This window comes from Lycorma delicatula, chromosome 9 (genome assembly GCF_047948215.1).
Source record: "Lycorma delicatula isolate Av1 chromosome 9, ASM4794821v1, whole genome shotgun sequence".
Taxonomy (NCBI): Eukaryota; Metazoa; Arthropoda; class Insecta; order Hemiptera; family Fulgoridae; genus Lycorma; species Lycorma delicatula.
This window is the reverse complement of record NC_134463.1, coordinates 98016169-98041824: the sequence shown is the minus strand read 5'-3', so window position 1 is coordinate 98041824 and position 25656 is coordinate 98016169. Positions and strand designations below refer to the sequence as shown.

Here is a 25656-nt window from a genome sequence, read left to right as displayed (position 1 = left end):
AGATAAGGAATCTTGGAGAGCTGCATCAAACCAGTCAAATGACTGATGACAAAAAAAATCAGCTCCTGACAATTCAGCAACTTCATATGTAGTAAATAAGCAAGCTCCTCACTTTGTCCTGCAGTCCTGTTCCAGTCTCTGACTAGTCTACTACAATTTTAAGAATTATTTTAATCATTAATACAGTAACTTATAATTACATTTATGGATACAACTTATATAAAGATTCATATTTATATGAATAATATTTACAATTCACAATACAAATAATTATAATCGCAACTACATAAGACTTAATTTATTAAATGAATCAACACCAATTTTCAACATACATTTTTATTGTGATCAGTGATCTCATGGAGTCACAATTTTGTATGTAATGAAATATGATTTTTTTTTCGTTTTTCACTTTATTAATAATAAACTTTGTAAAAACTTATCTACTTCATTGCATTCTATCACTTTGAGTAAAAAAATTGGTACTTTGTTATCTCACCGCCACCTTTTTTCACTTTTTTTGATACAACTTCCTCAGATTTCATGAGAAAATGAGAATTAACATTTATTTAAGGTGGAAAAGTACATTTTTTTATTAAAAATTACAAAACACTTTAGATAATATTGAAAACATTACTGACGAATTGCACTTATGCTTGCTAACCTCATCCAGTTACCATTAACAAGTACCAAAAAATTATATTTTGATGTAGACTAAACATTAGAATAAAAATTGTTTTTTTTCTTCTTTGGGTGCAAAATGAATTATCGTCATCAATACCTGGACATGATATTTATACAGTAAATAAATAAATATTAAAAAAATTAATATATAGTAATATAAAAAACATAGCTTAAATAGAAAGCTGTTTTGATGTTTGCTAAAAGTGAAATAAAACCACAATGAAATATTACATTAATAATCTACACTAAAACAGTAAAATTACCATCTGCCAGTACACCAAATGTTATAAATATCTGAAACATACTACAGAAAACTAAATATTTGAATATAAATGGATGGCCCTAAGAAATCTTAAAACATTTGATAACATCATCCCATCATTTCCTAAGATATTTTGGAAGTTAACCCCTAGTTTAAACTTCTGACATAATACAGTGTAAAATGCATAATTCACAAGGATGTGGTGCACAGTTAGTCAGCAGTCACAGCATAGACAAACTGCTGGTGCATTGGTCTGAGTCTTGAGATATCCATGAGTGAGCCTAGTGTGCCCTATTCACAAATAGCAAATAACTTCCTTTCAACAGTTATTCCTGCGAGGAGCTCCATTCTTAACTGGACATTGTTTATTGTTGTTGGTAGCATTCAATTCGTTTTGCCACTTATCATGGGTCACCCTCTTCAGAAAATAGAGATCATCAAAAACAACATGATCAGTGAAAGGAGGCTGGAAACAAGCCTCTTTTGCTGCACTATCAGCACACTTATTACCTGAAATTTCAATACTGCTGGGGATCCAGCAGAAGCTCACAGCTATTATTAGTCATTTCAGAGATAACAAATTATATATCACAGACGACAAAGTAACTGGAGTACATGCCACTAATCACTGGTAAGGCGCTTATGAAATCTGAAGAGACAAGTGTGTCAAAATGTTGGGCTAATTATATTTTTAAGGCCTTATTAATACAATATGAAAACAATGACAATCCTGGGAAGGCCAAACAGGTATGCCTTGCTGCCAACCAAAAAAGTACAACCAGCAGAATTATTGTGTTTAGAACAGTCTGTATAAACTATAGCATCTGGATTCTTGCTACTTACAATTCAGATAATTTGTTGTACAGATTACAGCAGTAATTCACAAACAAAGAGGTGTAATAATGTTGAGTAACTAGAGGTAACTGAATATTTAAAAGTAATGAAAGGTGATGAACTCTGATTGCTAGCAAAGAAGTAGATCTTGGTCGTTACTCATATCACTTAATATACTGTTTAGAGAACACTACACCAAGGGTAGGATGATCTGGTTGCACTTTAATGTGGGCAACATAGAAGCAGATCATTTGGTTTCGTCTATTCTGAAGAGATGGCTCACCACTGTCCACTTGTAGACTTACCACAGAGCTTGAATAAAACGCACCTGTAGCGAGACGGATAAATGAATGGTGGACTGAATCAAGTATATTTAATATGGTGGCATGTGCCAACAAATATGCCACGCAGCCATAGTGTAATTGGGAACAGACCAGAGTTCGGTAGAGGTGCAACACATGATTTGCTCCCCAATGATTATTTGGTAGAACTCCCAGCATGTTTGGCATTTTTAGACATTTTACCATTAGCTCCTTTAAATGTGTTACTTATGTTGGTCAAACCACAATCCAAGAAATCTAACCCGTGTGGATGGTTCATGCAAAAACAGTTGAGGGTCAAAATGTTTCAAGCATGAAAAGAAAATGCATTTTGTCTACTCAGGAGAAATTGTGAATCCAGTCATTTTACCTCAGGATTATAGACGGGTTGGAGCAGCCTCTTGCCAGTAGCTACAGTTCTAGATGTTATGCAAATTGAAAAATCATTAACAAATAAAGAACACAACAGGTTTATGCATGCAGTTTGTAATACTATTTATGACTATGGCAAATAAAGTAGCATTTACGACACCCCTATCGTATTCATTTTCCTATTGTGAAACTTTCGGATGTCATCGTTTCAACTCGAATGGACCTGACTACTGAGGAAACCCCTGAAAAAGGAGATTTCCTTGTATATCCTATTCATTTACTGTGTTTAGGATTTTTCTCCTTCAAGCTATGTAATACACCTCTTACATATCAAAAAATACAGCAACAAGATGTTGAAGTAGGAAGTCGTGCAACTATATGATCGATAGAAAATCTACCTTTGTGGAAACCGCATTGTTCCGGGATACTTAGGGAATTTCTCTCAAGGTACCTCACTAAACGACGATTAACCATATGTTCCTTCAACTTGCACAAGGTAATGGTTAAGGAGTAGGATGATAAATTGAGGGGCATGATTTATCTTTACCCAAAAATATTTATCTTTACCATGTTAATAAATAAATATCGATTAACATGCTGATTGGAGAATACTACACCAAAGGTTGGATGATTTAGTTGTGCTCTAATGTGAGCCGCATAGGAGCATATCATTTGCTTTGTCTACCACAAAGAGATTGCTCATTACTGTTCACCAGCAGATTTACCAGAGGGCTTAAGCGAAACGCATTTGTAGCAAGAGAGATGAATGAATGATTGACTGCATCGAGCAATGGTCAGCACTGATGAATAAGCTACACAGCCGTAATCTAAGTGAGAACAAACCAGAGCTCGGTAGAAGTGCAACATGCAAATACGAACAGCTCCCCAAAGGGTGTTAGATAGAACTCTCAGTATGTCCAACATTTTTAGACATTTTACCTTCAGTTCTATTAAATGTGCTACCCACGTCAGTCAAACCACATTCCTAGAAAACTAACCCACATCCATGCCTCAACTGGTTCACCATGTAAATAAAGTTGAGGGTCAACATATTTCCCTCAACCAAGAAAAGCAAATACACTTTCCTGAGAAAATGTGAATCCAGTAGATCCACACCATGATTCTAAGCGGGTTATTTTGTTTTGAAGCAGCCTCTCGCGTGTAGCTAACATTCTACATGCTAAGTATAGAAAAATCATCTACAAATAAAGAACACAACGGGTTTTCGCATGCAGTCTGTTATACTATTTATGATTAAGGCTAGGACACTTCGCTGAGGTACTCTGTTTTCTAGTGTGAAACTTTCAGATACTGTCGTCACAACTCGAACTCAGATCGACCAACCAGTGTGGAAACCCCTGATAAATGAGAGATTAACTTGTATACCCCATTCACAAAGTGTATTTACGATTACTCTCCTCCATGATGTATTGTGCGCCTTTTCCAAATTAAAAAATACAGCAGTCAGGGATTGGTGAAGTAAAAAGGCGTTTTGAATAGAAGTTTCTAAGGAAACTACATGACCAATAGACCACCTACCCTGGCAGAAACCGCATTGTTCTGAGGCAATTAGGGCTTTTCTCTGAAGGTACCATACTAGTCGACGGTTTTCCATTTGTTCCATCTCGTTTCACAGAGTACTAGTCAAGGAGATAGGACGATAACTTGTGGGGCATGATTTACGTTTACCAGGTTTCTGTATAGGGAACACCTGTGCCTCTGACCAAGAAACTGGAAACACATGGTCAGAGTATATTCTATTATAAATACACAAAAAATATCGCAGTGCAATATCTGGGAGGCGAGATAACATACTGAGCCTGATACTATCATTTTCAGAGTGTTCATGAGAATTTAAGGTATACTGTAGCTCTTTATAGAGAAAGAATATGTTTAATTCAATTTACAAGTCTCCAATCACAAACTGATATTTTGTATCTGCAATTTATATCTCAAGATAGTATTATAATGTAAGTGAAACTGTCCTAAATGACTCTCCAAATGCGCTTGCCAAGGATTCCACTGCATTGCAGTCAAATTGGCTGTGGTAACTGTACTGATCCACACACGGGTTGAATCTTTCTTCATTTAACAGATGATTGTGTTGTCCGAGAAATGTAATTCAACCAAGATTTTCATTTAGCACACCAAAACACTGTACGGTAACAGCCCTAGCAGTGCGGAAGGTGCAGAGCAATTCATTCGTCGGTCTTCGATTGAAATTACATAAAGCCCTATACCAATCCCTTAGTGCCAGCCTGCAGTCTTAATCCCACCAAGAAACAACAGGCCAGCTACCCTTTACAGATGTTAGAGGGACAATCGAGAATCTGGTGAGTAAACTTTCCAAGTTGGTGGATCGTGCTACCGCTCGTCATAATGGATCCTTGTATACAAGGATTGCTTGGTCCATCTGCATCTGGATTAATTGGTACTTTCTGTACCACCCATCTGCCTTGATTCATAGGCAAATAACTATTACTGACGGAGATTACAACCGGTCTACGACAGCTTGCAAAGAAATTTTTGAAAATGCACCAAGACGTGGGAGTAGGGTTGCTGACCAAAAGTTTAGATCAATGTACGAAAATGTACCTGATGAAGGTGATGCAAATGTGCACGATCTGTTGTTCAATAAGTAGAGATCCAAGTTCTGCATCAGTCAATCAACTACAGTGCCTCGGGATGAACACAATGTTGAGCTGCAAGAATAGTGATGGGCATTGAAATCACCAATTATTAGGCAGAGTAATGAAAACAGACTGGACAGATAATCTTCACTGATTTCTGAATTTGGAGGAAGATATAAGTTGCAAATATTAATTATTAATTCTGAATGGTGCAAATCTCTTCACTGCGACTGGAGGAATGTTTGTCGCTAGCAGAATTTGGTTTTGGTCTGCAAATACTCTTCAGATAAATATCTAAAAACCATTTTCATGGCTTTTGAATTTCAATATTTTAAGGGATAAAAACAAATTGTTTTTTACAGTTTTATGGTACCGCTTTCAAATCAACCTTCATGAAATTTGCTAACATTATGATTGATGCTTCAAAAGCATCAGGGGATTATTTAGCCAGTAAAGGCTTGTTTTGCTTGCCCTGACTGCAACAGGAAAGGGCATATAGTAACCATATAGCATTAGGAAACCATGATGGGGATGCTACTGTATAAATAAATTTATATTATATATGGATATTGTAAATAATTTTTCTTTTTAATGCATTTTTATATCCACAGTATGTAAAGTTTAATTTGTGTTTGCTTATTTAAAATGTTTTTATATTTTCAAGCAGCCAAAGTGTGTTTGGTTTGTCCTAGAGTATTTACATGCAAAATTTTCATAGTGCTTAGGTATATTGATTTGTTCAACGTTTTGATTTGTAAAGTGAATTCACAGAATTTTTTTTTATGTTACTTATATCAATTATAAAAAGCAAAGCAGTATTCTGTTTGTTCATTGTAGATCTTGTTGGTTGGGTTTGTAGAATCCAGGTAAATTGAATAAATTAGATATTTGTGTGATGTTTTGTTTGACTAATGTTTTATTAGTGATTCTGTATGTGATGGATATATGTAGATTTATGGACAATTTTTTTTAGTGTTGATAATAAAAAAAAAGATTTATTTATGAATTTATTTTTAAATTTTATTCTGTATTTTTTCTGGAAATTGCTAACAAACTAATTCCTGTTTACTTTGCTACTAATAGTTAATTAACAGCAGGATTGGATAAATAGTTTTTATTATTTACGGAATTACAAAAACATAGTTCAATTACAATAAAGTTTTTCTAATTTCTTTGCTTTTTTCTTCTCTTTTTTGATATTTCTCTTTACAGTAACAACCATAAATTCTTTAGCTGTTTTGACTTCACAAGGATATTTTAACATTCTTAACATCCTTCTAGCTTCTTCTTCCAGTGTAGATACTTTCTGTGACTGTAAATAAAAAGAGTTCATCAATACTTGAAAATTGATCATTAATACACTCATAAAAAGAGTGTATTAATGATCAATTGCAAGTAAGCACTTGAACATATAAATATAATTTTTTCAAAAATTTGTTCTAGAACAAAATAGATTTATAAATTTGTATTAATCAGTATTTAACAAACATAAAAAAGATGGTGGAAATTTTTGTGACAACTAATTTATTAAAAAGTAGCTTAATGATTTAAAATGAAGAGCAGACTGTATTTGTTAATTTTTTAAACATTTATTAACTTATTTAAACATAATTTACTGATTAACTGAATATGCTGCAGATTTATAAAACCAAATGATGTTTCTAAAGTTTATGCCAATAAACTTCTGATTTCATTTATTTTTCCTCACTTTTTACTGAAACTGTAATAGCTAAAAAAACTTTAAATGGGGAACTTCACTTAATTTTTCGCTAAAAATTATAATTATGCATTGATATTTTTAAATTCTTCAGATTTCCAATATGATGAAAAATTTTATTTTTTTAATAGCAACCCCTTGTCACCACAAGGGGTGGATATGTAGATATTGTAAACATCTAAAAAAAATACTATATTTTACCAACATATATCTAAAAAAAAAATTAACCACCACATTGGAAAGTTTCAGAATTGAATAATATCAATGCATATCTATAATCTTTAGGGAAAAATAAGTGAAGTTCCCCGTATGAATTTGTATTTTTCAGATTTCTAACATGATGGTCGATTTTATTTTTTTAATAGCAACCCCTATATTTTTGTAATTTTTCACTAAAAGATATCATTTTATGATTATTTTATTCTTGGGAATTTTTTACTAAAAGTAACAATTCAGAAGCTATACCTGATCTCCAGTTGGCCATTTACACATGTAGCACTACAGTGTTTAGTACTGTAATACTATTTACTATTTAGTATTGGTTGGATTTCTATTTATTCATATGCATTTTTTTTACTATATCTACATATCTATAATGAGTAAATTTATAAATTTATTTTTTTTATTTAATAATAAATAAAGTTTATTTTGTAGCGTGAAAAAACATCATACCTGACCAGGCCTTAACCCAGAACCTTCAGATAAAAGGCAGAGATGCTACCACTCTACCACATGGAATGGCAAACCTAAGTATACAGCACTGTAAATTTACTCTTTCATAAATGGTAGTAATAAGAAATACAAGAGTAAAAATACACCACAACAATAAATAAAACAACAGCTTATAACATAATAGATCAGTTAACAGATAGTATTCCTTGAACCAAACTTCTTCAAAAGTTTGTAGGGTATAATTTACATTATTCTAATTAAGTACATGCAATAACTAGTTCACAAATCTTAAATTTTAACAACATAAGAAAAACACACATGCAACTACAATTATTTACATATAGTGTATAATACAAAAATAAATAATATTAATTTGTTTGTGTATGACCAGTTTGTTGATTATGTTTCTTACCAATCTGTAAAGTGCTATAGAAGTCAATTTCTTTGTATGTTTTGTGAATTTTGTTTTGTTGTATGTTCTATCATCAAGATACTGAAAACAAAAGCATTTAATGATTATGTAGAGGCTAAAATGATAAAATTTATAAACTTGGGATACACAATTTACATAAATAATGAATGAGATGACTGCATGAACACAAAGAATGTAGTTATTGATAGATGAAGAATGAATAATTAACCTAACAGTAATAATAAATTAAAAACAGATTAATCGTGGTGAGTTATGTTATACTGTAATATAATAAAATATATAATATTGAAAGTATAACGTTTATTATTTATACAACAGCAATTAAGATAAAAATTAAACTCACCACCTAAATGTATTACTAGGTATTATTATCTGTCGGTGATTGATTTTCATTTTCCAGGATAATTTAGAATAATACTGGTATTAAAATTAGGTAAAATATTGTAACAGGTCAAAATTTTTCACCCAAAATATTGGTTAATTAATATTTTAATTATCCAGTTTTGAGGTACCCTGAGTCAAAAGTGAAAAAATAACTAGGGCATAATTTTATATGTATTAATGTGTGTGTATGTCATTCATGAGGTTGTGTTTAATATTGTGTTTGTGTTACTGATACTGTATTTAATATCTCTGAAATAAGGGAACACATAATCATGTAATTTGACAAGATGATTTGTGTACAAGTATATTATTAAATTTTTATGAAAATCAGAAAAAGGGATTGAATAGTTTTTATATAACCCATGACTAATATATTATGAGATAATGAATTTTGGCGCTTCACAGCATTTGGTGCTTCATATTAAGATGAGATAGGTGCTTCATCCAAATGGGATGATGCAACCCTTTGGGATCCATGACTCCACTGAGTAGTCAGTACACATATACTTCCAAAATCACATAGCTTATGAAAAGTTGGTTTGTTTGAGGTGAATGATTAAATCTGTCCATCATTGTTGTCTCTTTATTTAAAAATCATGTTTTTATTTCTTGCTATTTATAATATCAAAAAAATGTATTATTACTAGAGAGAAATTCAGTTTGAAAACAAAAAAGAGTAAAACAAAGGTAATGAACTGTGGCAGAAGAAAATAAGGAAGTACATATTTAAAATAGGAGAATATAATATACCAGAAGTTACAGAATTTTGCAACTTAAAGAATAAAATTAAAAAAGGTTAATGAAGTAAGGGATATCTGAAGCAGGTAGGAATAAGAAAGAAGCATTTTCATAAAGAAAAAAAATATCCTACTACCAAAGATATATCTAAAATTTAAAAGAAATATTTTTAAATATTTGTATTGTGTGAAGTACTTACATTACTGACATCAAAGGTAATAGTTATATCAACAGAGACAATTTGAAAAGCAGAAAATAAAATAACGTGCTATGCAGGAAAATTAGGTAGGTTGGTAAAGTTTAAAATGAAGGCACAAGACAAATATAAAGTCCATGCCAAAATCTTTTAGATAAATGAGGCTGGTGGTCTGTATATTATATATTCCATTTTTTAAAATTAAATCATGATGAGTAGAGGTTAAAAACAAAAAAATACAAGGATTGGATTTCATTCTTAGTTTCCAGATAACTGAGAAGATAGAATGTAGAAATATGTTGTGATTAAGATATATAGAGAACAGAAAATAATGGAGAATGGCCAAATCAACCAGTTAAATAATTGGTACCTCAAAACAAAATTGCACTTCTTTTACAGTTTGAATGAATTTTAATCTTTTTTTGTTACTTTTTTATTGTTGATGGTTTAGTATAATAAATTTTGCAAAACAGTAAAAGAAAGAAAAAAAATATATTATGGCTTTGTAAACCCCAACTCTACAACAATTAAATGACTACACTAACTAGCAATGAAAAATATTACATTTACTTCTTGTGGAAATTAATGTGATTAGAAAGTCACACTACTTTATAGGTTATACGCATATGTCTAATGACATAAGTCTGTTCAAAAAATACATAGACTAATGTGATAAAACAAAATGTACTTTATTTAGAAGTTACTTGTCTGGGTCCCCTTCAAATTACTCTCCTTCCTGACACACACACACACTTATCCTAATGGTGTATCCATGTTTGGAAACAGTCCTGGAATGCTTCTTTTGTGATGTTCTTCAGTTCCTTCGTCGCGATTGTCTCAATTTCAGGAATTGTCTCAAATCTTCTTCCTTTCAAAGGTCTTTTGAGTTTGGGGAATAAGGAGAAGTCGCAAGGAGCAAGGTCAGGTGAGTAGGGTGGGTGGGGAAAAACAGTGATAGAGTGTTTGGCCAAAAACTCACAAGTTCTGAGGGCTGAATGGGCTGGAGCGTTGTCGTGATGAAAAAACCAGTCACCACCTCTTCCACATTTCTGGCCTTTTCCGCCAGATAGCGTCCCGCAGACGTTTGAGAACTTCAATGTAGTAAGTCTGGTTCACTGTGGAGCCTTGGGAGGTACTCATGGTGGACTACGCCCTGAGCATAAAAAAAAACTGTTAACATTACCTTCACATTGGAACAAACTTGGTGAGCTTTTTTTGGTCTGGGAGATGTTTCATGCACCCACTGGGACGACTGAACCTTTGTTTCGATGTCATAACCATACATTCAAGATTCATCACCTATTATGAACCTTGACAAGAACTTTTCATCTCTTTCTGAACGTTCAAGCAATTCTTGACAAGTCTGGACATGATGGGCTTTTTGGTCATCCGTCATCAGGTGTGGAACAAATTTCCCAGCAACACGGTGCATCTTCAATTTTTCGGTTAAAATCTCGTAACATGATCCAACTGATATCCCACACTCTTCAGCAAGCTCTCTAATGGTCAGACGTCAATTTGCCCGAACCAGGGTGTTGATTTTGTCTACGTGTGAGTTGTCAGTTGACGTGGAAGGACGTCCAGGATGCTCATCATCTTCAATCGACTGATGACCATCTTTAAAACGTGTCCATGCCACTTAAAACATGTCGCATGCTTCATAGCAACGTTACTGTAAGTCGTCTTGGGCATATCAAAAGTTTCACTCGTAGATTTTCTGAGTTTAACACAAAATTTCACAGCAATTCTTTGCTCATTCAAGTCACTCATTCTAAAATCTGCCAAACGAAAAAACACATCACAAACAACGCGTAGCTAAGCAACCAATAATGATATTTGCAATCAAAAAACTGCATTGTAATCAGCTGATATGTATGAACATGGCGACGCCAAGCAGATTTCACTGGAACCAACTGGACCCGAGCAATTCAAACAGTCCATGTATTTCTTGAACAGACCTCGTACAACAAATAGATGTATGTGAACTTTCAGTATGATAATGTATGACATCACCCTAGATAAGCAGTGCTTATTACAAACTGTTTCATAAGAAAAAGGGGAAAAAGGATACATTAATTTTTTGATTTAACTTATCAATCCCAGTTTTTCTCATAGCTATGAACACATGTAAAAGTACTAAAGATAGCAGCAATTTCTCTTGCTTTTTCTGAGTATAATGATGCTGTTATCTGTGCAGCCTAAGGTGTAATTTACTGAGCTGAATATCAGCTTGGGATGCTGATGTCCAACTGAATATTCAGTTTAATGAAGACAATGAGAAACCATTTTATCTCTCACTTTTCATAGTAAGCATAGTATGGAATGCTTACTATGAATTGCTTATTATTCTTGAGAATGTCCTTGTCATTTTCAGGAATAATTTATGTCTCATTTCTGATTTGCTTCACCCTTTACAGTTACAGCATAATTTATAAAGTCTTGTAAAAAGTAAATTAAAAAAAGACTTACTTTTTTGTTGTATTCTGGGTTAATAAAATTTTTTTTTTCTACTTAATTAAGTTTCTTTGTTGTAAACATCTCCTGTGGTGTAATTTATTCATAATTTCTTAAATAGAATGTGTTTATCATCTATACTAACATAGTGTATCGAAGAACTTGTACTTAACTGGAAGTACAATTTGATCTTGTTTAACTTAAATTTGAAGTTGACTAATATTGTTAAAAGTGTTACGTAGTCAATGTTTGCGGTCATATTAGCTGCAATTATTTTATTTAGTTAAATATAATATGTGTTAAATAAATTATGTATTATGTTATATAAATTTTTATAATAGAATTTTATAATTTTTATTTTATTTTATAATTTTTTTTTATATAATTTTATAATTTTTAAAAGCAATTTGATTCAATGTGGGTAATATGATGAAAAATGAAAATAACACGTAAAAATGTAAATATACATTTATAATTAATAATCACTGTACCCCTGCATATTTGATCTTAAACGAAGGTGAGTAACGTTGACTGAAGTGATTCAATATGAGTGTTTTTGCTCTTATCTTTTTTGCAAACAAAGCAGCCATGGAAGGTGTGGAATGAAGACTTCTGTTGGCTTTCATTGTATCTTTATCTTGAAAAGTTGCTTCATGGACTACCACATCACTGTTCCTGTAACAAAAATTAAAATGAATACTTTAAAAATTAATCATTTTGTAATGATTCTATAATTTATATGGTCAGTAGGAAAGCCACGTCAAATAATAATTTTACAGACAAAATCAGTTCAATAAATTAAGATTAAACTTGTAACAATTTCATTAAATAAAAAAAATCAGCTTCGTATATCTACAAAAATAAAAATTTTGTTCAATAAAATTTTATACCATACTACATATACTTACTACATTTCTATTTTAAATAATAACTTTTATTAAATTAATATCTACATTGAATTTTTAATTTCTATTCAAAATATGTTGGTAATATGTATGTTAATTAGGGGATTTGTGCTTACCCTATTTCATCTTTTTAGGAATAGCAAAGAAGGAAGCACCAGTTACACATTACACATTGTTGGTTATTATCTGATCTAATTCTAGCTATTATAACAGTTTGATCAGAAAATATACAGGAACTATAAAAATTTATTCTTAATTCATCTACATCCTTGTAAAGTTTTCACAGGTTAAATAAAAAACCTGTTGTGTGTTTTCATAGGTTGCTGAAATGGAGTTATCATATGTCCAAAATTTTAAGATTTTATCATGACAGATTCAGAAGAAATACATATCCTCAGAAACTCCCAAAAATTTTGTTGGTTGGACTTTAATTCCTCTTTAAGGAGTAATTTTAAAAGAAATCACTAAACTTGGAATAAATATTCATGAAAATTTCAGTGTTACATCATAAATGGAGTGAAGTTCACCGACTTAGAAATACGTTATGAAAAATTTTCTTTTAGCAGTACCTTAAAAGGGAAATTACCCCTCCCCAATAGTTAGAAATTTTTAGAGTTAGAAAGTCTTCCAATCTTCACAACACTTTTCAACTTTTCAACTTTTTTTCTTATTTATTGTATTATGCATTATTAATCAGACTAATTTCTATTTATTTTTCCTAAATGTCCCTGTAAACTTTGAAAAAAAATTATTTGTTATAGGTGTTCCAGAAATGAAAGAGTTAATATAATACAGTAAATATATATATATATATATATAGATATATATAACACATATATATACATATATATAACACATATATATATATATATATACATATAAATGCACACAGTGTTCTGGGATGTATTCCCTGAACTTAAGGAACTGATTCAGGTTACCAAAATGAGCAAAAAAATTCATATCAACAAGTCCTATTTTGCTTTATTTCCTTTTGGATGCCAAAAATTATTCCTTAGAAACAAGTAAACCTACTTTAATTAAATTTGGCAAATTTAATCTTATTCTACAAAATAAAGGATTTTGAAAAAGTCACCTTCAAAAATTTTTAAATGGCGAACATCTTATTAATCTTCAATATCTTTATAATTACTTGTTTGATCAAATTTTTGCTTATTTCAAAATTTATTAAACATTTTTATTTTGAACAAAATGACACCTAATTTGTAAAAATCTGTTTACAAACAACTGAATTATTGCAGACAATTAACCCACCAGTACGCGCATTGTAATGAAAGCTGATAATTTTTTGCCTGTTTTAATTTCCTTCACTAAATGTAATAAAAATTATTAATAATAAATAATAATAGTAAATTAATATAAATTATCACCTTGCATTATGGTGTGTAAGCGAACTAACGGCTTGTCTGCAATAACTTGATTGTTTGACAATGGATTTTTACAAATGAGGTGTCATTTTGTTAAAAAAAAATTACTTAATAAAATTAGTAATTAGTAAAAATCTGATCAAACAAATGATTATAAAGATATTGATGATTAAAAAATTAAGATGGCGCCGCCCCATTTTGAAATTTTTGAAGGTGGTTTTCAAAACTTTTTATTTTGTGGAACAAGAATAAGACAAGTCTTAGATTTGTAAAGTAGGTAATTTTTAAAGTAGGTTTACCTATTCCTGAGAAATATATATATTTTTTTGAAAATCACTTAATGGAGTCCAGAAGGAAATCAAAGCAAAATAGGACTCTTATTGTTGATAGGACTCATTTTTGGTATCCTGAATCAGTACCTGAAGTTTGGGAAATATGTCCTGGAACATTGTAAATATTTTTTTTAATTTAAAAAAAAGGTTTTTAATTATTTCAATTTTATATACAGAGTGCTTCATAATGTTCTTCGGAGTTTCGAAAATTAATTAACAAAAAACTATTTCACTCATAAGAATAAAACAAGTACTGTACGAAAGAGTACTTCAACTAGTTTTTTCCACATATATTAGGCAGTTAGTAAAACATTTGCTTGCTAGCGTCGACAGTACAGAAAATGGCTGCCACGGGAGGCGAGAAGTCATTTTGTATGTTAGAATTTCACTTGTCAGTCAGTAATTTCTGTTCCAGTGTGTTTCGGTTGAAATTTCATAAGGAGCCACCAAGTGACAATTCAATTCGTGCATGGTATAAACAATTCAGTGAAACTGGTTGCTTGTGCAAGCAAAAATCAACTGGTCATCCATCAACCTCAGAAGTCAATGTCGAACGTGTGCGTGCAAGATTCATTCACAGCCCGTCAAATCGACTGTGGCTGCAGGCAGAGAATTAGGAATTCCGAAAACAACAGTGTGGAGAGTTTTCCGTAAACGTTTATTATGCAAACCGTACCATCTTCAATTAATCCAGCGTCTTTCTGATGGAGATAAAACACGTAGGCTCGATTTTTGTTTACAGTTACAGGAAAAGATGTTGTTAGATGAAGGTTTTCTAAACAAGATAATTTTTAGCGATGAAGCTGCTTTCCATATTAGCGGCAAAGTAAACCGTCATAACGTGCGAGTTTGGGGAATTGAAAACCCACATGCTTATATAGAACACATTCGGGATTCTCTGAAAGTAAACATTTTTTGTGCGATCTCTTTTAAGGCAGTGTATGGGCTGTTCTTTTTTATGGAAACCACAGTAACCGGCATGATATACCTGGATATGTTACAATTATGGCTTATGCTTCGGCTACTCAATGAATTCATTTTCCAGCAAGATTGTTGTCCTGCCCGTTTTCATAACGAGGTTCAACAGTACCTTAACACATTATCTAGGCGCTAGATAGGATGTGGGTCTGAAGAAGACCAACACATTATGCTGTGGCCATCAGACCTCATGCCATGTGATTTCTTTCTCTGGGGTTACGTGAAAGATAAGGTGTTTATCCCACCGATGCCGGACGATATCGCTGAGCTAAAAATTGTACAAAAATGGCTTGATGACTGGTTTGCCTCAAAATAGCAACAGTTTTTTTGGCGTGGCATTCATAAATTGTCAGAGAGATGGGAAAATGTATAGCTAGTGATTGACAATATTTTGAATAAAATATATTTTATTATTTTCATACAACAAATGTATATTTTCTATACAAAAATTCCGGTTTCATATTTAAACACCTGGTATATACCAGTAAACAAAAATTGAATTAAGAATGGTTCTTGGTTTCAGATGGCAAAATAATATTAAATTCTATAGAAATATCTTGATACTTTGTAAAAATAACAACACCTGGTCTAAAACTTTCTTATCATTGACCGGGATATGGTGAATGATTCTTGGTAATCTAAATTTACGACGAAAGGCTGCATAACTTATGCAATCTACAAGGATATGGCACACAGTCATGCAGCAGTTACATCGTACACAGAGGGCTGGTTGTTTTCTGATGACATCAGATACCATTGGTACCTCTGGTATGCCCTAACCGCAATCTGGAGTGACCACTTCCTCTCGGCGAATTTTTCTACATGAAGGAAACATGGCAGCACAGTATTCTTGATGTGTTGTAGTTTATTATCTACTGCAGCAGTCAGTCACCTTGTCACATTGCTTGAAAAATGGGTTTTACAAAATTAATAGTCGGCAGTAGTAACAGGAGTGGTGAAAAACAGTTGCCTACATGCATCTTTAGCAACAATTTGTCTTCAAACGTTTTCAGTGATCTTCCATGTTCTTCGTTTCTCATGTCAAAATTGCCACTTTTGAAGTTTTTAAATCACTCAAAAAGCACTGTGATTTACCAACAGCATGCTCACCTTAAGCTTTAACAAGTAATCGATGCGATTCTGCAGCAGTTTTCTTTAAATGGTAACAGAAAATCAATGCTGTCTGCAAATCATAGTTTGTAGGTACAAAACTTGACATTTTCAATGCTAATTAAAACTATGCTGTTGTATAAAACTTGTACTGTTGTGAGTTGAAAATCTTTGTCAGCTGTCAAAGAAAGAAAATGGCGCCAATCATGCGGTTTGACGGTTACTACATTGGCAGCTATGGCAAATTCTGGTTTCATATTTACACACCTGGTAGTAAGAAGAAAACTGCATAAGCTAAGCCTGTGGGAATGTCACCCCCCCCCCTGTCTTTAAGCGTAAGACTTCCTATTGGGATGTGATCTGGTGATTATCATTTTATATTTTTGTTTGTTATTGATGTAATATTATATTTCTAGCGCATATCCCATTTTTTTTATCATTACTACAAATATCCAAAAACTCTAATGCAGGCTAATACCAAAACTAGTAATAGTAAATTAATGTGGTAAGTTTAATTTATCTAATTACAATATTTGGTGGTATGTATTTCATATATTTATATATGTATTTATATTAACTTAGAGAAATCAATTCTTTTTTTGTTATTGTATTTGTCCACATTCTCATCTGTACTAATTATGTCAAAGATATAATAATGCTTCTTACCTTATGCATGTTATTATATAAAAGGGTCAATCCATTTGAAGTGTCCCAAAAAAAAACATAAGCGGTGCTTGACCAATTAAAAAAAATTCAAACTTACCCACTTGTTTTCTACACATTTCAGGATCTTAAAACTAATTTTTTATTTAAGCAGTTTACCTGTGGCGGCCATTTTTGTTATGGTGTGCATACTTATTTTTACGATTGTAAAGGTTTATGGAAAAAATCATAAGTAAAAAACTATTGGTCCTGGAAGGATGAAACAAAAAGCAATTTATTCTTATTTTCTGAAGGTAAAAGATTGGTCCAGTCATTTATTTACCTATCTATCTTCTTTCTTTGAGAAAATTACCAATAAAGTTGAACACGAAAAACTGTGAAATTTCACTTTTGGTAATTTTTTCCAGACAAGAAACCCCCTTGGAGTGCTTATTTAGTGAGTCAAAATGGTATCGCTTTTAACAGGTTTTTCATGATTTTTGAGAGGTTATAACTTATTTATTAGTACAAAATACAAGAAACATTTTTATTTGCCATAAAAATCTACAAAAACAATGCAAGTTGTGCAAATTTGAGATTTTTGTCACCAGCACCATCAGTTTGAATTTTTAGAAAAAAAATTAGTTTTCACATATTTATAAAAATTTAAGGGTGAGTATATCACCATTAATATTATTTATGGTAAAACTACTAACATATAAAAAAATAATTCAAACTGTGTATGCCATCCCTGCCTCTTGAAAAAATTACCAAAAGTGAAATTTCACAGTTTTCCATGTTCAAATTTATTGGTAATTTTTTCATAGAAAGAAGAGAGATAGGCAAATAAACCATTGGGCAATCTTTTACCTTAGAAAATATTAATAAATTGCTTTCTGTTTCATCCTTCCAGGACCAATAGGTTTTTAGTTATGATTTTTTCTGTAAATCCTTACAATCACAAAAATAGGTGTGCGCACCGTAACAAAAATGGCTGCCACAGGTAAACTGCTTACATAGAAAATTAAAAAAAAATAGTTTTAAGCTCCTGAGGCATGTAGAAAACATGTGGGTAAGTTTCAATTTTTTTTTAATCTGTCAAACAACTACTCCTTGGGTCACTTCAAATGGATTGACCCAAAAGCACTTTCGAGGGTTTCTCTCATCATTAGTTAATAAAATATATTCTTTTAAAAATAACACATTACAAATTTAAAACTTGTAATTGTAAACATATAAAAATATGTAGTCATAAAAGTTAAAAAGATTGGACTTTTTTTACATATGGCTAGCCACACATACAATACTGTACTTTATAGTACAGTAACATAAAAAAAATTTTTAATCTTTTTAACTTTTATGACTACAAATTTTTATGTTTACAATTTTAATTTTTAAGAAAGAATATGTCTCATTAACTGATGATGATGGAAACCCTCAAAAGTGCTTTTATATAATTACAAGCATAAGGTAAAAAGTTTTATTGAATTCTGTACGCTTGGTCATCAACTTTTTATACTCTTGTTTTATATATATCAAACACAACTAATGTAACTTCTTCAGTAGGATTTTAAAGGGTACCAACCAGATATGAATAAAACGTAACAGAGTATATAAAATAATACTAAAGTTCAATTTCAGACTTACAGAAAAAATTGAAACTTAAAAGTTTGTCTATTTAGGGTTTCATCATTATTTGAACATTACTAGTTTTGAGTAAAGAAGTAATAAAGTCTGATGGCATCAATTTCAAAGGTGCTACCAGTGATAAATCAGGCAAAACAAAATAAATCAAGCAAAAACAATTAAAATCATTACATATTTCTAAAACAATTATATACTTATACAACATACCTTATCAAATATCGTCTGTCAAATACTATTAATCCTTTTTACTTACATATACTCTAATAAATGAACATTTCATAGAACCGTACATTGCCAGCTTTCTTATTGAATATGGGTTGGCAGTGTCTCCCAGTATTGTTACCTTACGCCCTCTTACTGTTGGCCCAAGAACTTCTGATGCTTCAATCTTAAATTAAATTAAGCAAAAAGTGAAAAAAGAAAATATCTGAATAAGAAACAAACATTTCACATAAAAACATGAACAGTTTTAGCAGACTTGCTTTCAAATTACATGGAAAATATTCTATCATATTTTTTTTTGAGCTAATTTAATTATGCATCTCCTTTTTATCAGTGGAGTTTTCACTGCTTACACAATTTATTTATAAATTCCATTAAACAACACATTAAATGAACAAACAAAAGAATTCAGTGCATATTAAGAATTTAAATTATCTGGATGCTGATCTGCCAAAAAATCTTTTAGAAACAATTTTTTTTTTTTTTTTTTTTTTTTTAATCACAGCAAAGTAAGTTATCTGTACAAAGTACAATGGCAATTCAAAAAGTAAAGTGAAATTTAAAAAAAAAAAATTGTATATTTATTTGTATTTACATAAATAATACATCCATTATTTTTCAACATAATCCCCTCCTACTTCTATGCACTCAGTCCATCTTTTAATGAGCTTTTGAATTCCTTCCTGGAAGAAAACTTTTTCAGCCTGGTGTGCAAAAAATTTTTCACCACTTCTATGGTCTCATCATCAGATTGATAATGATTCCCTTGCAACTCTTCTTTTAATGGGCCAAAATGATGAAATCACTTGGAGCCAGGTCCGGACTGTATGGAGGGTGGTCCAGCAGCTCAAATCAGAGATCTTGAAGGCAAAGGACTGTTTTTTTTGGCTATATGAGGTCGAGTATTATTCTGAAGCAAAAATCATGCATTTAGAAAGTTTTACACGTCTTTTGGATTTGATTTCTTGCTTTAGTAAACATAGTAGCTCACAGTAGTTACTGTTTACTGATTGACCTTTAGGTGTGAAGTAAATCAAAAGTGAACCTTCCATATCCCAGAATATCGTCATCATCATCTTTCCTGCAGATATCTGAGTTTTAACCTTTTTTCTGTGGAGGTGAAGGATGTTTCCACAGTAAACTTTGTCGCTTACTCTTGGGTTCAAAGCGAAGGATCCATGTCTCATCAACAGTTATTATTCACTTAAGAAATTAGTTTCTTTTATCTTCGTAATGTTTCAAAAGCTTCTGGGAAATTTTCTAACGATTCTCTTTGTGAATGCTGGTCAATTGATGTGGAACCCAGCGAGCACAGACTTTCCTAAAGTTTAAAGAATCATGGATGATTGAAAATGCTGAGCCGTTGCTTATATTCAATTCACCTGCAATGTCATCTATTGTTATTATTATTATTATTAATAATTGTTATTGTTATTGTAATTATTATTATTATTTGTCGATTACAGATAATCATCTGTTTAAGTGCTTCAATATTGTTGTTAGTATTTGAAGTGGAAAGCCTATCTTACTGCAGTTCATCAAGGAGAGAAATCCTACCATTTTTAACGCGATCAATCCCTTTGTAGATCTTGCTTCTACTCAAACAACTCTCTCCATATTGCTGCTGCATTCAACAAATAATCTCTTTTGGTTTCACCCCTTCTGAACTGAAGAAATGTTATCACTGCTCACATTTCTTCCTTGGTGCAATCAGACAAAGAACATTCATTTTAAACAGACTTTTAAACACAATCACAAATAGCTAACAATGAAACAATACTTTCAATAAACATCTTATAAAGGTTATGAATTATAGCAGAACAATCATTGCTGCCATACCATGTGACTGCGAGGGAAATAAAAATTTCTCATTATTTTTTGCCTTACCTTTATAATACAGACCTTTCTAAAATCAAATAAAAATATGAGATTTGTGATTACTATATGAAGAGAGTTATATTTTGTCTTACAAAAGAGTATATACAATTTTGAAATATGCTACTGAATCTAAAGTACTATTTATTTGAAACAAATGTAATGTACTGGGTGGACAACTTAAAACCAAACCCTACTTTACCCTACTTTAAAATACCCTACTTTAAAATATATTACTGTTTTAATTTTTTTAAATTTTAAACAATCAAAAAATTTTACTAAAAAATAAAATTCTGACTTTTAGAACTAGGGGTATAATTAAAAGCAATTACAGATGATTAATTTACCCTTAATTTGGTGCTATTTAAAAAAAATTCAAATTATGAATTAGTATTTTTTTAAATTTTAATTTTTTAGAACGATTTTATTTTTATTTAAGCTTATTTTGTATATAAAAAAGAAATTAATTAGAGCGATGCAGCATAATTAATTTAATTATTGTTTCATATAATTAGACCAATTAATTTAAATTGTATCAAATAATTTTTCAGAGAATTATTAACATTAATGTTCCACCTACTATAACTAGAAATGTGGAACTTTTAAAAAAGTTTTAATAAAGCAAAATATTTTTTTACAATACTAGTTTTGGAAATACATTTGCAAAGGACCTCATTTTTTAATTCACCATCTGATTCATTCTAGTTTAACAGTAATGTGGAATAATTCTAATCACTGGTTCCATGATTACATTATATTATTCTATATATAATAGATTATGGGCCAATGATTTGGATCTGGTTTTTAGACTCCAAACTAAACACCTTAATTACAAAATTTGGATTGAGCCTGCATGTTTTTCATCTGGACAACCAACAAGAAACTGGAGATTCCAACTGGCAAACTAAACTGAAACAGGCTAATCACAGCTTCACAAGTCACCTTTCATCCTTCATAATCACCTTTCTGTATCACATCCAGAATTGTAACTCCAATTGGACTCATCCAGTTACTTAGTTGGCAACTTGACAATCAAACAAGGAAAGGTCTTTTAAGAAGAATTAACCAGCTGGTGACTGAACAAGAGACCAGAGAAGATGGTGCTTGGATATAGAGGGCCATCACTTAAAAGAAAATGACATGTCAGAGTGTTTGGAAACCCTCAATTTAAACACACTAACCAACAAACAAAAAACATAAGCTCCAACGAAAACGTTTTTAACAAAAAAAAAAGAAAATCTAACAAAAGAAATAAATTCTCTTTCTTTGCCACATTAAACATTTACTCCCAGCTGAAGGTGGGGAAATTAAAACTCTCACCAACATATAAGATCAACAAAAAATTTCAATCATAACCTTCCAAGACGGTAGGAACACAGATCAAGGGACCTTCAAATCTTAAGGTTACCAAATCCACAAAGGATCACCAGACAAATGACTCTTGGAAAATTGCTCTCAATTGGAATGGGATATGCAGTAAAGACAAATATCATTAATTCAATCAAAACACTCAACTCAACAATGTCAAGAACAATGACCCTCACCATCAAATGTATGAGTAAAACAATTACAATTGTAAATGTACACACCTCAACCAACAATAAACCAATAATAAAAATCAAACTGAGAAAGAGCAAGCTGAAACATTTTGAGAAGAACCAGATGAGTGAATGAGCAACATCCCATTCCACCATATAAAATTCTATTAGGAGATTTCAATGCACAAATTGATCAAGAATGAAAGTATTGTCATGTAGTTGGTAAATACCTAGCACTCAAGAAAGCAAACAAGATTGGGATGAGACCAATTGAATTCTGAAGAGACCATAACCCATTCTGAAAACATCAAGATTTGCAAGAAAACTCTATAAACTCTAAACACTGAAGTACTCTAACCTGGCAGGCAGCAGATTTCAACTTGATCACGTTGCCATAAGCAAGAAGTATCACAGGGAGATCTATAATGTGAAGGTTCACAGAGGAGTAGAAATCGAGCGTTCTAAGATTCAAATCCTAGTAAAGGCAGTTACTTTTATATGGATTTCAATACTAGATCATGGATACCAGTGTTCTTTGGTGGTTGGGTTTCAGTTAACCACATATCTCAGGAATGGTCGCCCTGAGACTGTACAAGACTATACTTCATTTACATTCATATATATCATCCTCTGAAGTTATACCATCCTGGTTCAGGAGGGTAAACAGATAAAGAGAGATGAAGACATTGACTCAGACCATTACATCTCCAAAATAAAGATTAAAATGACCCCCAAAGCCAAACCTAAACTCAAGGATAAAATTAACAAAAGAGAATATGATCTCACCCAACTAATAAATAACACCAACAATCAAGCAAAATCAGAAACTAAACAATAAACTTGATGAAATCATTAAAAAAATAAAACACTACCCAAGAACTAACTGCAATAAAAATAGGAAAGAAACACCAGAAGTAGAATGAAGAATGCGACAAAGAAATCAAGAAGAGACCAAGCATGGCTAAACAATCAACAAAGAAGTCCCAAGAAGAAATTAAAAGCCTGCCATGAAGCCTTCAAAGAAATAAGATGGAATCACCTTAAATAAGTAGTAGCCCAAAAACAAAAATAAAATTAATACAAGAGATTAATTATTACAGAATATTTAAATACCAAGATATTTTGAAGAATTTTACACTGAAATTCAAAGACTTATTAAATTCTGAAGAGCCGAAAGAGTACATTCAATTCAACAAGAACCCAGTAAACAAACTTCCAATTGAAAATTTAATCCACCAACTATTAAAGAAGTAGAAACAGCCATAAACTCATTTAAAAATTATAAGATGTAAGGAAATGATCAGCTCACAGCAGAACTCTGGAAGAATGCAAATGAAACCCCCTAACAAAATTTACACACTTCATCAATATTTGGAACACCAAAAAGATGCTTAGTCACTGGAACACAGTTATCATTCATTCTCTTTATAAGAAAGGCAACAAAATGGATCCCAACAAACGTAGAGGAATATCCATTTTGGATGTCACCTAGAAAAATTTCTCGAACATCCAATTAGCCTGCATTCAAGATCAACTGGATCCGAAACTCTGTGAATACCAAGGTGGATTCAAACCAGGAAGATGCTGTCCTGATCAAAAAAAGAAGCTGTTCAGGTGTTTCATAAGTCTCAAATGAATTGTGAAACACCTGAAGACCAAATCGAAGAGTCTAGTGATTACATTTGTCGCTTCAAAAAGGCATATAATTGCATTCATTGAGAATTGCTACTCTAAATATTAGAAGAATTTGGTTTTGATAAGAAATTGGTTAGCCTAGTCAAAATTACACTTACCAACACCAAGGCCAAAGTGAGATTCAGGGGACAACTTTCAGAGGAATTTGAGATTAAGACTGGGCTTCATCAAGGAGGTAATTATCCTCCCTATTTTTCAACTGTGCCCTCAAGTAGATCATAACAGGAAGTCCCACCCAGGATAAAAATTGGAAAAGAAATCAAAGAGAATGCCTTCCCTTTGCAGATGACTTAGCCCTAATACCCAACGATGTGGAAGAGGCAATTCACAAAGTACAAACATTAAAAAAAATAGCAGCCAAAACTAAATTATAAACATCATTTAAAAAAAGAGAGATAATGGCCACTTTTAAACAAGAACTCTTAGCATTTCAACTAAACAATGGTAACAAGATAAAAATCATCCAAAAATTTAAATATCTCTGTAAAACATGGAATATCTCTGTAACACAGAATCTCAACAAGAAACCATCAGTAGAAAATCATGTAAGTAAACTGAAACAAACCCACAGAATCACCCGGCCAACATATAAGAAGAAATCTCTATCAATCAGAACAAAAATTAGGCACTATAACTCAAGTCGCTAAACCAGAAACCACATATGCATGTGAAACCCTCTTCAAATTAAACACCAATAAACTTTAAAAAATGGACAGATGAATAATGAGAACTGCCATAAATTTCAAACATCAGATCCACAGTAAACGATGGATAATCCCAACAATATAGTTTACAAAGAAAACAAATCAATAAAAGATACAATGTGAAAAAGGAGTTGCATTTTTCAGCTACCTCTGTGTACTATCCAACTCACTAAACAACTTATAGATTACCAGCTAAAGAACAAAACCCAAAATAAATGGATCCAAGAAATAAAGTCTTAACATGAATTCTAAACATAACATAAGGAATGATCCAAAAGTGTGAATAAAAAAGATCTTGAAAGTCAAAAAATCCCAACTACCTTTTAACAAAAGATAACAACCCAATACAACCACAAAAGAAAAAAATTAGGGTTGCTAGATCAAACAATATGAAATAAATATAGGAATGAGAGCGGCAACATCAAGCTAAATCCGTAGCTGATTCTTCAAAGACTTATTAAGTACATGGAATGACTGGAATTTTTCAAGTTGGGGTGAAAATTATTCAAAAAATAAATAATGGATTATATTACAATGGTCTATATTATAATATGTACTGCAGCTGTTGAAATGATAAATGATTTCTTTCCATGTCGTCACCAGCATATTAGGAAGAATGGTTGCTAGGACTGTAATTATTCTTTCCGTTAGATAGTCAAACTCATGAGAATAATTTCTCAACTGACCCTGTACTTCTCTCTATCACCGTACAATAAAATTTATTTAGAGAAATGTCTGGATTTTGTGATGCCGTGTGTTCAATCCTTCTTTTCTAACCCAGCTGTTTGGAGATTAAATGTCTAACTCAGCAGACACGATGGTATGATTTGGTGATGATGAAATATAATTTTTCTGGTGAAAAATTCATTCATTTTCTAGTACAGTATTGTCCAGTTGTGAAAAATTAGAACTTCTTGTCATATTACATCA

At 31.7% G+C, this 25656-nt stretch overlaps 1 protein-coding gene across 1 annotated transcript in view; it reads right to left on the bottom strand.

The window, feature by feature from the left end:
- Positions 1–6132: 6132 nt before the first annotated feature.
- LOC142330102 (ribonuclease Z-like) overlaps positions 6133–25656 on the bottom strand; it is a 40819-nt gene continuing 21295 nt past the window's right edge. Inside the window, exons 6-9 of the mRNA XM_075375167.1 lie at positions 18983–19080; positions 12185–12368; positions 7901–7981; positions 6133–6411 (exon numbers count right to left, since the gene is read on the bottom strand). Coding sequence (XP_075231282.1) covers positions 6244–6411; positions 7901–7981; positions 12185–12368; positions 18983–19080 — 531 coding nt within the window. The 3' untranslated portion in view covers positions 6133–6243. The remainder of the gene's footprint in view (positions 6412–7900; positions 7982–12184; positions 12369–18982; positions 19081–25656) is intronic.